At 39.9% G+C, this 13381-nt stretch overlaps 1 protein-coding gene across 1 annotated transcript in view; it reads left to right on the plus strand.

The window, feature by feature from the left end:
- LOC139743020 (ATP-binding cassette sub-family C member 4-like) overlaps positions 1 to 13089 on the plus strand; it is a 60306-nt gene extending 47217 nt beyond the window's left edge. Inside the window, 9 exon segments of the mRNA XM_071653529.1 lie at positions 1143 to 1337; positions 2051 to 2206; positions 2914 to 3003; positions 3632 to 3804; positions 4510 to 4615; positions 5316 to 5483; positions 6493 to 6645; positions 7307 to 7522; positions 12695 to 13089. Coding sequence (XP_071509630.1) covers positions 1143 to 1337; positions 2051 to 2206; positions 2914 to 3003; positions 3632 to 3804; positions 4510 to 4615; positions 5316 to 5483; positions 6493 to 6645; positions 7307 to 7522; positions 12695 to 12949 — 1512 coding nt within the window. The 3' untranslated portion in view covers positions 12950 to 13089.
- The last annotated feature ends 292 nt before the right edge of the window (positions 13090 to 13381 follow it).

Here is a 13381-nt window from a genome sequence, read left to right on the forward strand (position 1 = left end):
CCATCAGTCATCGTTGTAGACACTCATAGTTATCCATTCATCTGTCTGGGCTTACTACATTATGTATCTGCATTTCAATGTATTGTACATAGATTTACATTTCAGAAAAGCCCCTCTTAAACCCTTCTCACGTTGCTTTTACCTCATCTTGTACTGAAATAGCCAGTGTGTAATTTCATCCCAGTGAACACCTATTCATGTTTCTGACAAATTGCCCAACATCGACGTACCCGCTGCATGCTATCAAGGATTAGAACCAACACTTGCTATCGCGCGAAAGCTCGGTGGTATAGTGGAGATGACACCTGTCTGGTGATCAGGAGGTTGTAGGTTCGAATCCTGCTCAAGTATATACGCCCATGATTTTTTTATCATGATGGCTTCTACTAAAACATTGATCAATTCAGTGCTTATTTATGTCAATGTTGGGCAATTTGTCCATCAGTTGCAATGAAAACATCTCGACAGAAGAATTTCACGAATTTGAATATTCATGTTTAGCTCCCTGAATGTAATGCCACTATTTATATTGGCCAAGTAGCTTACGTACATGTTTTCAAATAAACTTTTGTCTTGGTTTTGTTTGTGCACTACTTTAATTCTATTTGGAGTACATCTTTATTATGAAATTTCTTAAAGAATTATTTTGTAAAAATCAAAAATTAAGATATTCCATGTTGTGTTCATGGTAATCTTTCTCGATGCAAATATGGCAAAGACAGGAATTTCCTGTGCAAGCCAGTCTGGTGGTGTAGTACATTCATCACAAGTAATTTACCATTCAAGACTTTGTAGAAAGTAGATTGTGCTTATTTTGGGGAGTTCGAATCTTGAAAGCTTTCCACAATAATTATACAAAATGCGTGATGAACATATTCTGTTATCAGAATCTTTAATACTAATACTGCAATTTATCTTCTAAGCACTGTTGCTAGAGCTATGAAATTAAGCATATGTGAATAATTATGCATGAAGAATTGATTACAGATGTTTATGGTGACCATCATTATTGGTATCACATCAGCTTTTTCTTGTGCATATTTTAAGTTAGTACTGCACTAGTGAAATTTTTTTCTCAGTTGACCTTTGACCCTGTATGCATTATAGTGTGTCATGACCCCTCATTCCATGTGTCCCACCAGATGACATCGGTAGAACGTGTGATGGAATACACCAAGCTCCAGCCTGAGGGTCCCCTGGAAAAGCCCGATGTGAAGCCCCCGCCCGGCTGGCCGCCAAAGGGCGCCATCACCTTTGACGGCCTGTCGCTGGCCTACTCCAAGGACACGCCTCGGGTGCTGAAGGACATCTCTTGTGAAATCAAGCCAAAAGAAAAGGTTCCACATCATTTATGATTGTTTGTTTGTTTGGAACTGATAATGTGGTTTTATTCAACCTTTGATCGTAAAGCAGGCATTAGTTATTGCCACAAAATGATGCTGATGTCAATTTTTGTTTTCTCTTCCAATGGTATCCATAAAGGGAATCGGGGAAAGCTGTAAATTCAAAGTGCATCTTACAAACTTTGTTCCTCAGTTATTAGAACTGAATGTGACAAGAAGAGGAGGACTGATCCTTATAGAATTAGGAGATGCTTTAGTTGATCCATACAACTATAGATTCCAAGAGACGATAATTGCTGTGTGCCTGGATTGAAACAAAAAAAAATTGATGGGGTATTAGAATGTGTTTTGGGGATGTGTGTGTCTTCATGATTTTTTTTTTTGTTCTTATTTCATTTGCTGTATTTCATCCTAAATTTTTCAGAAATCAAGTTTGGTCTGTGGATGAAACATTTGTAGTGAGACTCCCCTGTGGAAAGGACTCCTGTTCAGTCCTTTGATTAGCAGTCGGTGGAAATCTTGTCCCCTATATATATCACACTTTTGTTGTATACTTTGTCATCTTGTTATATAATGGGACTCTTTTACCTTGCCAGTCAATTGTTACTCCATTATGCACAAAATCAAATCAAATCAAATCACGTCAAATCAAATCAAATCAAATCAAATCAAATCAACTCAAGTGATCTTCTCTTCTCTGTTCTCAGATCGGAATCGTGGGACGTACAGGGGCTGGGAAGAGCTCCCTCATCACAGCCCTCTTCAGGCTGGCCGAACCCGTTGGCGGCCTCCAGCTGGACGACGTCCAGACGACGGAGCTCGGTCTCCATGACATCAGGAAGAAGATCTCCATTATTCCTCAGGTGTGTTTGGTGATGATACCCTATCAAGTCTTGGCTCACTTCTGCTTACTGCAAAAAAAATAGGGAGGGGGATAACCAAAGGCTAATGAAATTTAATTTGGAAAGTTTATGTTTTTTTAAACACACAAATGAACAAACTTACATGTCTAAATTATCAGATATAGTGGCAACACGTCATCCACATCTCAAATTTGTAAATGAGACATCAAACCAAATATTTTTTGTCTGTGTATCAGTGATAACAACTTTTACACCTATGTAATTTGGAGTCTTAGCAATGGTAGGATTGTGTTGCGTACGCATTCTAATAACCACATTTTTGGAAATGGAAAGGGAATTAATCAAAATAATCCTTGTATTTACTGTTTCAGCACCACAACCTGCATATGGGGCGATTACATTGTTTCCCCATGGATTTGTTATTAACAAATTGTAGGCCTATGGCCCCATGGAATGTGTGTGTGGATGGGGTGGGGCAAGGTATGCAACAACGGTAATAATAGAAGGACAAGATCTCATAACTCAGTGGACAGGCAATTGAAGAATTGATAAGCATACAAGTCATGTAACTTTTTGTGTTGAAAAACAGGTCATGAGGTATTAGTTCCACTGATGAGCATGAATATCATAGTAAGTGTTACCTTCAAAAGTACTGCAAAGAATGCATCGGGGAATAACATCCGAGTGTGCCTTTTGTTGATTTTCAGGATCCCGTCATCTTCACCGGCTCCCTGCGCAGAAACCTGGACCCCTTCGCAGCCTACTCGGATGTGGCGTTGTGGAGCGCCCTCGAAGACGTAAGAGGATGAAGGGAAAAATCTTGTAGACATTTTAGAGTGTGCCAGTGGCAAGCATGAGCATGGAAATATATGTGTGGTTCCCTTTTTTTCTGTGCTCTGTAAAATGATGGACAAGCCAGAAATTTCTTAGCCATACATACTTGTACCTTGTACTTCTAATGCCCCTTTGAGCTGTTCCCAAGTATTTTTGACTGTGTATGCAATGCAATGGCAACTTGGGAGGATTGTGATTTAAGAAGAGTTTTGTTGATTATTCATCACAGTAATAAGTAGGGTACGAAACCTAGTCTGTACGCATTGCATGCTGAAAATTTTTCCATTTTGTGACAGTTATCTCTTTGTGTACCTTCAAAACTTGCCAAAAAGGAAACAACAAGTAGTATTGCAAGTACCTTTTTGTAGCAAAAACAGTTAATTGTTGGAATATGGATTATGGGCATACAGTTGAGTTAGGATCATGGTTAGGGTCAGGATTATGAATATTGTTCCTGAACTTGCCCATGTGGCAGGTAGGATTGCATGTAAGGCACAGAATACCAGTTAGGAGGTCTTACCCCATGCTGCACTCGCAAACACTCATGCTGAGTTTCATCTGACCTGTCCTGTCTTGACTTTGCCAATGCAGGTGCAGCTCCACCAGGCGGTGAAGGAGAACCCTGCCAAGCTGGAGATGGAGGTAGGGGAGGGCGGGTCCAACTTCAGCGTGGGACAGCGGCAGCTGGTGTGTCTGGCCCGAGCCATCCTCAAGAAGAACAAAGTCTTGATTCTTGATGAAGCCACCGCCAATGTGGATCCCAGGTGAGAATTCATCTCAGCGTGCTCTCCAAAGGGTCCTACAGGCATTAGTTTCTCTCCATTTTTACCTATTTTTTATATTTTCTGGGGGAAAAACAAGGCACAGTTGGTGAATGATGCCTCTTTCAGCACTTTGAAACGGAGTAAAGAATGTCTCTTTTGTAGATGCCAGCATATGCTAGGAATTGTACAACTGTATTTCCACTGCAATATAGGCAGTTTTGAATGGAAGGTATGGAGAATTGCTGCCAAACAAATGTCCGCACACATTTCGATAGATATCTTATTGGAGAATGCCATTTGGTAGTAAGGAATGCATTTTTCAGCATTACAAGTGTATCAAGTTCATTCAATATGCTACACCTGTGTGTATTAGTGACACTCATTAATATTATGATTTTAATTCACAGCCTGAAGGGGGAGGGGGGGAATAGAAGGGAGTAGTGGTTTCTGAATTATCTCCAAGACACAAGAGGTTAGGCTTACATTCAAACAGACATGCAAAACATATTAAGTAGGCAGTAAAAGGTGTACTTGTTTGAAGTCCACTCCAAGAATTATTCATCTGCACTGTCTATCCTTGCCCTGCCTTGTCATGTAGACTGTCCCCTCATGTAGTAATTTCTTTAATTTCGTTTTCTTGTTGACATTCACTGTACAGCTGTATATAACTCTTTGAGCTTCTCTTTTCAACCCTGCCTTTTAAAGGACGGACTCACTGATCCAGGAGACCATACGGTCAAAGTTCCAGAACTGCACCGTGCTGACCATTGCCCATCGTCTGCACACCATCATGGACTCGGACAGGATAATGGTGAGTAGAGTTGCCACTATTACGTGTCTGCAAAATTAAGTAAATCCCTTTAAAGATTCATGTACATGGTGTGGCTGTAGCAAATACTTGGTGGAAGCTCAGTGGTATTGTGGGTAAGGGTCTGGATTTGTAAGCAGAAGGTGTGGGGTTCAAAACATGCACAGTGTGTTCATCCTTGGACGAGATGTGTACACACGATGTCTGTCTTCGGACTCTGGTGTACAAATGAGTATCTACTAATTAATGTTGGGGTAATGATAATGGCTGGGCCCTATATTCTAGCACTAAACTATTCTAGCACTATAATACCTTGTATATGTTTGCTAATGACTGAGAGATATCTACAAAATTCTCAGAAGTATACTTTATCAGAGAACTTTCCATTTCATTCCATTTTGCTTCTCATTTCTTTGAGGGTATCAATTGTGATACTGTAAAATTGTACATATCGTTGTGCTCATGGCAGATTGTTGTTAACCCGCTCCCTTTGCGCATGGCAGAATGTTGTACACCCTATGCCCACTCCCTCACCCTAACAACAATCTGCCATGTGTAGGGCTGCGCATGAACAAAAATTTGCCATGCGCATGATGATATAAGCTTTAGATGTGAAGTAGTTTTCAATCGCATCCACATCCTCTACTTTTTTTAACAGCTTGAAGTTATAACGGTGTGAATTATGTCCTAATTTTTCCCCAAGGTACTGGATGCAGGTGAGTTGATTGAGATGGACCATCCTTACGAGCTTCTGAGGGACCCCAAGACCCTATTCAGCAAGCTTGTCGACCAGACAGGCAAGAAAGAAGCAGCCAGTCTCTTCGGCATCGCGCAGGCTCACTACGAGAAGTCGCTGTGAGTTGAAATTGTAGTTATGTCTCTCCTATCCAACTTTGATATGTGAATTCAAAAGCATAGTTTGCTTTGGGTTTGTTTTGGTCTATGTGCATTGGTTTTTTTCTCCGTAGCTGGGATCTTTCACTGATTTCATAAACAATCAAAATGTTAACAATTCACTAACAAAATCTGATCCTTCTTAATCTTGATATGTTGCCTTTAATGCTGTTCTGATGACATAGAGTGTGCACTGTGAATATCGAATTTGGGATAACTGAATCTGAATTGATTCATATACTCAAGTCAGTTTTATGCTGCTGTCATTCAATTCTAATTTTCTCACAATCAAGCTTCAGGTTCATCAATAATGGTGATGTGAAGTATAAAAAAAAATGATAATAATTTTATTTAATCTAGATTACAGAGCCCAGTACTCCTGAATGATTCCTATTGTGAATTATGTGTCATTGGCATTGCTTTGTTAATTATTGTTTTGACCAAAACTGGGGGCTTTAGTAGAAGAAATGAATTTGTAAATTGTTTTGATTTCAGATGACTAGAAAGCACTTTTTTCTCTTTTATGTGTATAGAGCAAATCATAAAGTAATGAAGAAATGCTCATTATTTTTTACGTCTTCTTTTTGCTTTGCAGCTCTTCGAAGAAGGCCATAATGTATGGGCCATTGGTAAGAAAACATATTCATAACTTACTATTGAAAAGAAAATGTACAGTCTATTGTGATTATTCTTTTAATGACAATTGTTTGCTAATATTAATCAGAATATGAATGGAAAAATGTGAAACCATGACAATGGAGTTTCCGACTGCGAGAGGATTTCAGTAGACTTTTCTTTTCTTCCTTTTTTTTTTTACCTAGAACCTGTCAAATTTCCAATCTAACTTTGATACATTTTCCAAACCAACACCTCCTCCCATTTAGCATCTTACAATGAAATTACTGCTGCTCACAAGAGCCCCCAGACAGTAATGTCTCCTTCCAATAGTTCCATTATCTAATCAATGTGCCTTGCTCTGGGTGCAGGAGAGCCAGTGTGACTATCTGTACGTCATCCTGAAGCGGTCCTCAGAGGGCTTCGGGTTCTCCCTGAGGGGCGAGTACGGGTCGCTGCACACCCCCGTCGTGGTGGATGAGATCCTGGTGGGCACTCCGGCTGATGCTCCTGGGGCCCTAGAGGTAAGAAATCTTTGCCCTTTAATATTTAACCCATTGTGTTAATCCTTTATGTGGCCAGGCGCTTTGCTTTAACTTGCCATTCTTTCTCATCAGAATTCAGTTAATACATGTACCTCCAAACTTAACCTAATTGTAAGTTAGCAAGCCAACTCAGGTGCAACATTGTGCCTCTAACCAGCAATAAGGCCATGGTAATACAACAGGGATTAAGGGGATTAAGTAATCTGTAATCATCAGTCAATAGTTCCCAGACTTCTCGGCAAAGAAAGCACTCCAGCTGGACATGCCAATCAGTGAACAAAACAGAGTATGGGTTAACTATTGCATGATTATTGCACATTGCTGGGTACAGTACCCCTACGGACTAATATATATTTTCAGCTGGAAAGAGAAGTTTTGACTGTGAAGAAAAGAAAGGAGGATGATGAAATAGGATAAGAGAGGGGGACCCAAGCATATTTTAGGAGGCTAATATACTTTTCACATTCATTAGCTGGTATGTAAAGCAGAACCCCAGTCAAGATCTGGATGTTGATACACAAGTGCTGAAGGAATATTTATCTTGAGCTTTATGAATGGCAGCGGTCAAGAAATTAGGTGTTCTTTTTCTAGTGAGCTTTTTTTCTTCATTGTGATCCCGTTTTTCTCCGCATGACACAAGGTCGATGACGAGGTCCTGGCACTGAACGGCAAGAGCAGGCGAAACCTCTCCACCGCCGACATAGAGGGCGCCTTCAGCATGGATTCCTCGGAGATGAGCCTCATCGTCCGGAGGGGGACCAAGAAATTCAGGAAGGCCTCCCAAACTCAAGGAGGCATCATGGATGGCATGTCCTCCAGTTACCATGACAACAGCGGCAGCGGCGTGCGCACAGAGGTAAGTCATCCCATGTATGAGATTATTTGTGACTGTAGTTAAACTTTGTAACAACCTGGGTCATAAGTGTTATCTTTGCTATTAAATCTTTATGTGCCAGGTTCGCACACTTGACTCAGGTGACAGTGTGCTAAGTTTGCATATTTTGCTGAAATGCACATTCTTGCCCAGATCGATCGATAGTTCATCAATTGCCACAATGAAAGCTTCACTCTCAATTTTATTTCTCATGCAGAGAGCTTGCGTTGCTTGGTGATGGGAAAGCAGTGTTCCATAGGGGTTCTAAATTTCTGTTGCGGTTGTGCATAATATTTGCAAAAGTCATGCCTCTCAACAATCATGTAGCTTCTTGCCATTTGCAAGGAAAATAGTTATCATTTAGCTTTTCTATTGTAAGATTTACATCGCAGCAAAGCTTTGATTTTCTGTAAAACTTTGCTCACTGCATGTCTAGCATAAATGTTTCTTTGAAAAGTTACATGGCTTTGAAAAACATTGTAGATGTCTTCGAAATCGCTTATACATTGCAGTCTCAGAATTATGTTGCACACACTGGGTTTACACCATGTCACACATAGCATTAAAGAAGTAAAGTAACCAATCTTGCCATGGGCATCACAAAATGAAGAGAGCAAAACTCAGGGATACGTCTTCAAAGAGAGCCCTTTCGACAATCTGGCCATGTGTGAAGACAGTTAACAATTTGCTGTCACAACACAAATTTTGTCGCTGTTATTGTTATTTCCAATGCTCATATACACTAATAATGAAGTAATTTGTCCATTGGTCAGTCCATCGGGTTGGTTCAACAAACTGCATGATGTCCATGTAATGGAGTCATCAACTTTTTCTTTTCACAATGAAGATCATTTCAAATGTGGTTAAGTTTTGCTGTGGCAATATGAACTTTTGATCAGAAATCTTTCATGGATTTGCTGCACTGCAGATTAATTTTCTTACCTTTGATACATAGACATCACATGTACAGTGTGTCTAACATTGGCAATAAGTTCTCCAGTGTGGAATTGCAATGTCCATGACGCCTGAACAATAAAACGTCGTGGGATACATTTTTCTTTCCCAAGTCATTACTGGCAGATATTTGCTTGGTTTTGATAAAGCCTAGTAGACTTTGAGTTGAACAATCCTGTATGTGACAAAAGATGGCCCAACCCCATGATGGACTGACTCTTATACCAAGTGTAGAACATCCTGTAGACCTTCCTGAATGAAGGCTGAAATTGAGGTATCTATGGGTATCTATCTGCTTTTTTTTCCCCGTGTTTATGGTTTAAAGGATGTATTTGTGCAATGTGGGTCAAGGGCAATTACCCCCTGGGCAATTACCCCAGACCCCTTCCCCTTCCCTTAACCCTAATCCTAATCCTGAACCTAATCCTGAACCTAACCCAAACTCTAACCCTAAACCTAACCCTAGCCCTAATCTTTACTCTAACCTTATCACTAACCAGTATTTAGCTGTGGGGTAATTGCCCTCATACGGTGCAATCAATGTACATGCCAAGATGAAGAAAATTATCTGAATGCCTTTGAGCTACTTAACACTCCACAAGATGATTTATGGCCTGTCATAATGAAAACTGAATAATTGTAAAGTTACCAAACATGAAGTTCAGAGTAAGATGCATGCATTAGAATAGAAAGGATATTTTCCTGAGGATGGTAGGAACATGCTTTCTTATATTGGAACAGCAAATCCTTGTCAGGACTGCTCTCACATCGAAGAAAGAATACGCACACTGTAAACTGTAAAACCATCCGCGTCTTGCTGCATTTCCTGAATCCACTTGTGCATGTATGTTTGGGCAAAACTCACCACAAAACAGAGAGAAATGTAGGAAACTCAGAGCAGTGAAATACAGGAAAAAAAAACCAAACCCAGCAAGATATTGATATATTGGAGTGATGGGTAGTATTTAGAAACAGAAATATGCTGTGTGAGTGGATTTTTTTATTTTTAGAGCTTTTGCTGGCAGCACACTACGGGAGCATAAATATGTTTAAGATTCAATGATACTGATATTTTTTTCTCTCTTTCTTTCTCAAGCACTCTTGGAGAAACTGGCATTATCATGACCCACATAGTGGCGCTATTGATAATGATAATGATAATGATGATGATGATCCAGGTATTGGTTTCAATAATATAATGGTTGCCTCAGCATGCAGGCAGGCAGATCATAAAGCGTCGCTTCGGAGTTGTATCCCCCAATAACGCTGCTGCTTTCGATCATGATGTAACACTTAACAAATGCCTATCTTCACCTCCAAAGATTACTCTGTCGTTCATCAGGACAGATGGGACGACAAAAATTCAATAAATAGAAATATATTTAATTCACTTGATGGTATCCCGCTTGGTAATTGACATAATGCTATTCTCCATGCTTTTACTCAAGGTATTCATATGCCTGTCACAAGACTTTCCCAAACAAGACCAGTCTGTTCACTGAAATGTATTGAGATTCGTGCCTATTGAATTGTCATAAAACCTTGGCAAAGATAGCTTTCATTAAAACCTTTGTTATGTTGTTTGTTTGTTTTTTCATCCATTGTCTGCCTTTTGAGGTTTAGCCTCTGGTATCAGCAAAGTATTCAAGTGACAAAGGCATATTTTCACTGAGGAGGTACACATTGTATTGTGAAAAACTATCGTCAGAATTTTCTCCATAAAGAGTCATGATCATAAATTTATGATTGCAAAAAAATGAACAAAAGTCTGCAGTCTTTTGACGAACAGATGGATACCTTGAGTGTTGGGTTATGATTTGCTGTTTAATTTCAATCATTTTTACATAACTCCTGTGCAGGATTCTGGCCAAATCATGAAACTAATTAGAACTTCTGTTTTGAAAGACTTTAATCACTTTTCAAGGATGACGCATTAAGGACCCTTTTGGGCCAGATTAAATTGTTATGAGTTATATTCTTTTTTCTTTTTTCTTTTTTTTTGGGGGGATGGGTGCAATTTTTAGTTATGATTGCCACTTGCTCTGAATCCACACAGTCAGTTACTAAAGTACATGTATGATGTAAGTCACATCTCACACTTCTGTAGAATTTGTGAATCATCTGTCTGGTTTTCAGCTCAGTTGGGACACGGTATAGCTGCATAGCTTCTTGCAGTGTGATATCCCACCCCTCCCTCCAAGTTACTTCTTTCATTGAGAAGTACTGCAAAGAATTGGTCCATGTCCTGGACAGCTTTAGCAGTGCCATGTCAAAGTGTACAATATGTACTTTGTTAGTTTCTTCTTTTTTTTTTTCCCCTTCATCTTTTCATCATACCAACTACAACATGTACATGTAAGCATACAGTCATGTAATTGCTGTTCTTGCTTACTTTCGGGGTCTCATTCACTTAGCCGTTGTAGCTTAGTTGATATGACCTGAGACTCTTGAAGCAGAGGGCCCCTAGTTCAAGTCCCCTGGCAGCAGCTGTTGTGTCCTTAGGCACTCTATCTGCATTGCCTTGTGCATTGGTTGGAATTCGCACACATCAGCCCCGTGGAAGTTTGCTCATGAGCGAAAAATTATACAAAAGTGCCTCCTGATCCCAGAGTTCCTACCCGAAATAGATCCAAGTCCACACTGCGTACAATTTAATTTACTGCAAAACTACAGATAAGTTAGTGTTCTAACCAAGAATCGTTACAATGGCCATGTACTTACATGTATTTGCTGCAGAATAACAGAATACGGCAACCTTTGATCCACAGGTACTAATTCTTCATCTTCTGGCTGTTTATATACCACTATGCTTTTATCCACAGGTTTCTCATTGCTTCGTTCATTTCATTACAGTGCACTCCCGTTATAATGAAGTGCTCGTTACCGGCAGTTTTCTTTCATTATAACGAAATTTCATTATAACCGAACAAATACGATACATAACGAAAACAAGGAAACCACGTATATATATCATATTCTGTTTGCTGAATAATCATCATACACTGTAAAGCTAATGTGAAATGTGATGGGATAACTGTATTACAATAATAAATGCAAGTTCCCCTCAGAAACTATGCGTGACACAAGGAGCGAACACACAGTAGTGTGAAGCGTTCACCCATGCAGAGACGCTATAAATGCTTGTTCCGCTATGTATTTTCGAAAGCAATTCGCATTTCGTTATAACAGAGGACATTTCTTTTGTTTTTCTTTGTCTGTGGCGCTCGGAAAAGTCTTCGTTATAACGGAAATTTCACTATAACCGTGTTCGTTATAAGCGAATTTTGTACCATAGACTTTAATGGTGATAATTTTGGGACCAGAAGATTTACTCCGTTATAACGAAATTTCGTTATAACCGTGTTCGTTGTAACGGGAGTGCACTGTACTAAAGTTTTGACAAGCTGATGATACACCTTTGTCTCGTGCACATTGTGTACATTAACTTCCTATATTTCATGTCATCTGAGCAGCACAACTACTGATGTTCATTTGATGATTGGTCAACGAAGTGACATAAGTTGAAGCAGGAGCAAGATTGTGGGACATCCAGCGCTTCTTTGTATTATATTGACCGTCTAGAAATACATGTATAAAACAAATATTGTGATAATCAGCAAGGACCATAATCGTATTGGGTCAGAGCTTCAAAAATTATTTACAATTTAGTGTTGGCTTTTGTCTTGGGTTTACCAACATGTAAAAAGACTTCAGTGGTAATTGTGACATTGTCAGTGATTTGCCTTCAGATAATGGTTCAAATTGTTGTTTATAAGTTTGCGACAGTTCCTCCTACGTTGTTCAGCATGTAACTGTGTCTCATTCTCGCAAAATCAGTCTTTGAATTTTGTTAGTCCTGCCAGACAAAAACTTGCATCCAAAGCAAAGTCGTCGATGCAAAGCAAATGTCATTGAATAAGTGAAAAACTAGTTCAACCCTTACCACGAAACATCTTTCAAATTTACTCTGATGTGTTACAGCCTATTATTCCAGTTTCAGTAAAATTCAGAGATTAAAAAAAAAAATATCCCTTTCTCCAGCAAAATATTAATTCTCTTTCATGAAAAAGGGTATTGTAGACGCTTGTATGCACCATTCATGATTTCAGTCCGTTGGAAGTTGTGATGGATTCTATAGAAATCAATGAGCCGTGTGACTCTGACGCTGTTCCTTCTCTCCAATTGCCCCCGCAATACCAGGAGTCGGAATTTCTGACCGAGCCCGCCTTATTGAATAACAACTTGCCTCCGGAGTCTCTCGCTGACGAGGGCATCGAGTTGAGAGGGGATGAGACGATCACGTCGTCGACCGAAGGGTCCAACAATAGCCAGAGTGAGGAAGGAGAAAGGTCAAACGAAAACAACTGTGATACAGCACCGGCGGAAGAGGAAGAGGTAGCTGTAGTCAACAGTGCAGGGGATGTGTCAGCGTCCGAAGCAGACACAAAGTTATAGGCAGCTTCGGGAAATTCACTTCGTAGACCCTATTTGCGCTAAAATAGATATGGGATAATCTTGATATCGGGATCATGTCCGATTGGAACATTCCTACGGACTGCAGTAACAAGATTTGACTGGATGAGAAGACATGCAAAAGAAAGGTAACATGCTCTGCGTGAAGGCAGAATGCTTTTACAATGTACCTCTAGTGTGAAGGCAGAAGCATTGCTAAGCTTGGAACCTGTCTGTCGGGTAATGCTGCCCTTAGCAACCGAGCCCATAGCAACCAAGCTCATAGCAACAAGGCCCATAGCAACCAGGCCCATGGACTCTTTAGGATATTTGGGGGGTGGGGTATTGGTTTTTTGTGTGTTTTCTGTATGTGTGTGTGCATGTACAACATATGTACAGTATGTAGACTAGCGAACAGAGTGTACAAAGAAAGAA

This window comes from Diadema antillarum, unplaced genomic scaffold (genome assembly GCF_040938485.1).
Source record: "Diadema antillarum isolate AM-2024a unplaced genomic scaffold, OU_Dant_1.0 scf00000033, whole genome shotgun sequence".
In the NCBI taxonomy this organism is placed as follows: domain Eukaryota; kingdom Metazoa; phylum Echinodermata; class Echinoidea; order Diadematoida; family Diadematidae; genus Diadema; species Diadema antillarum.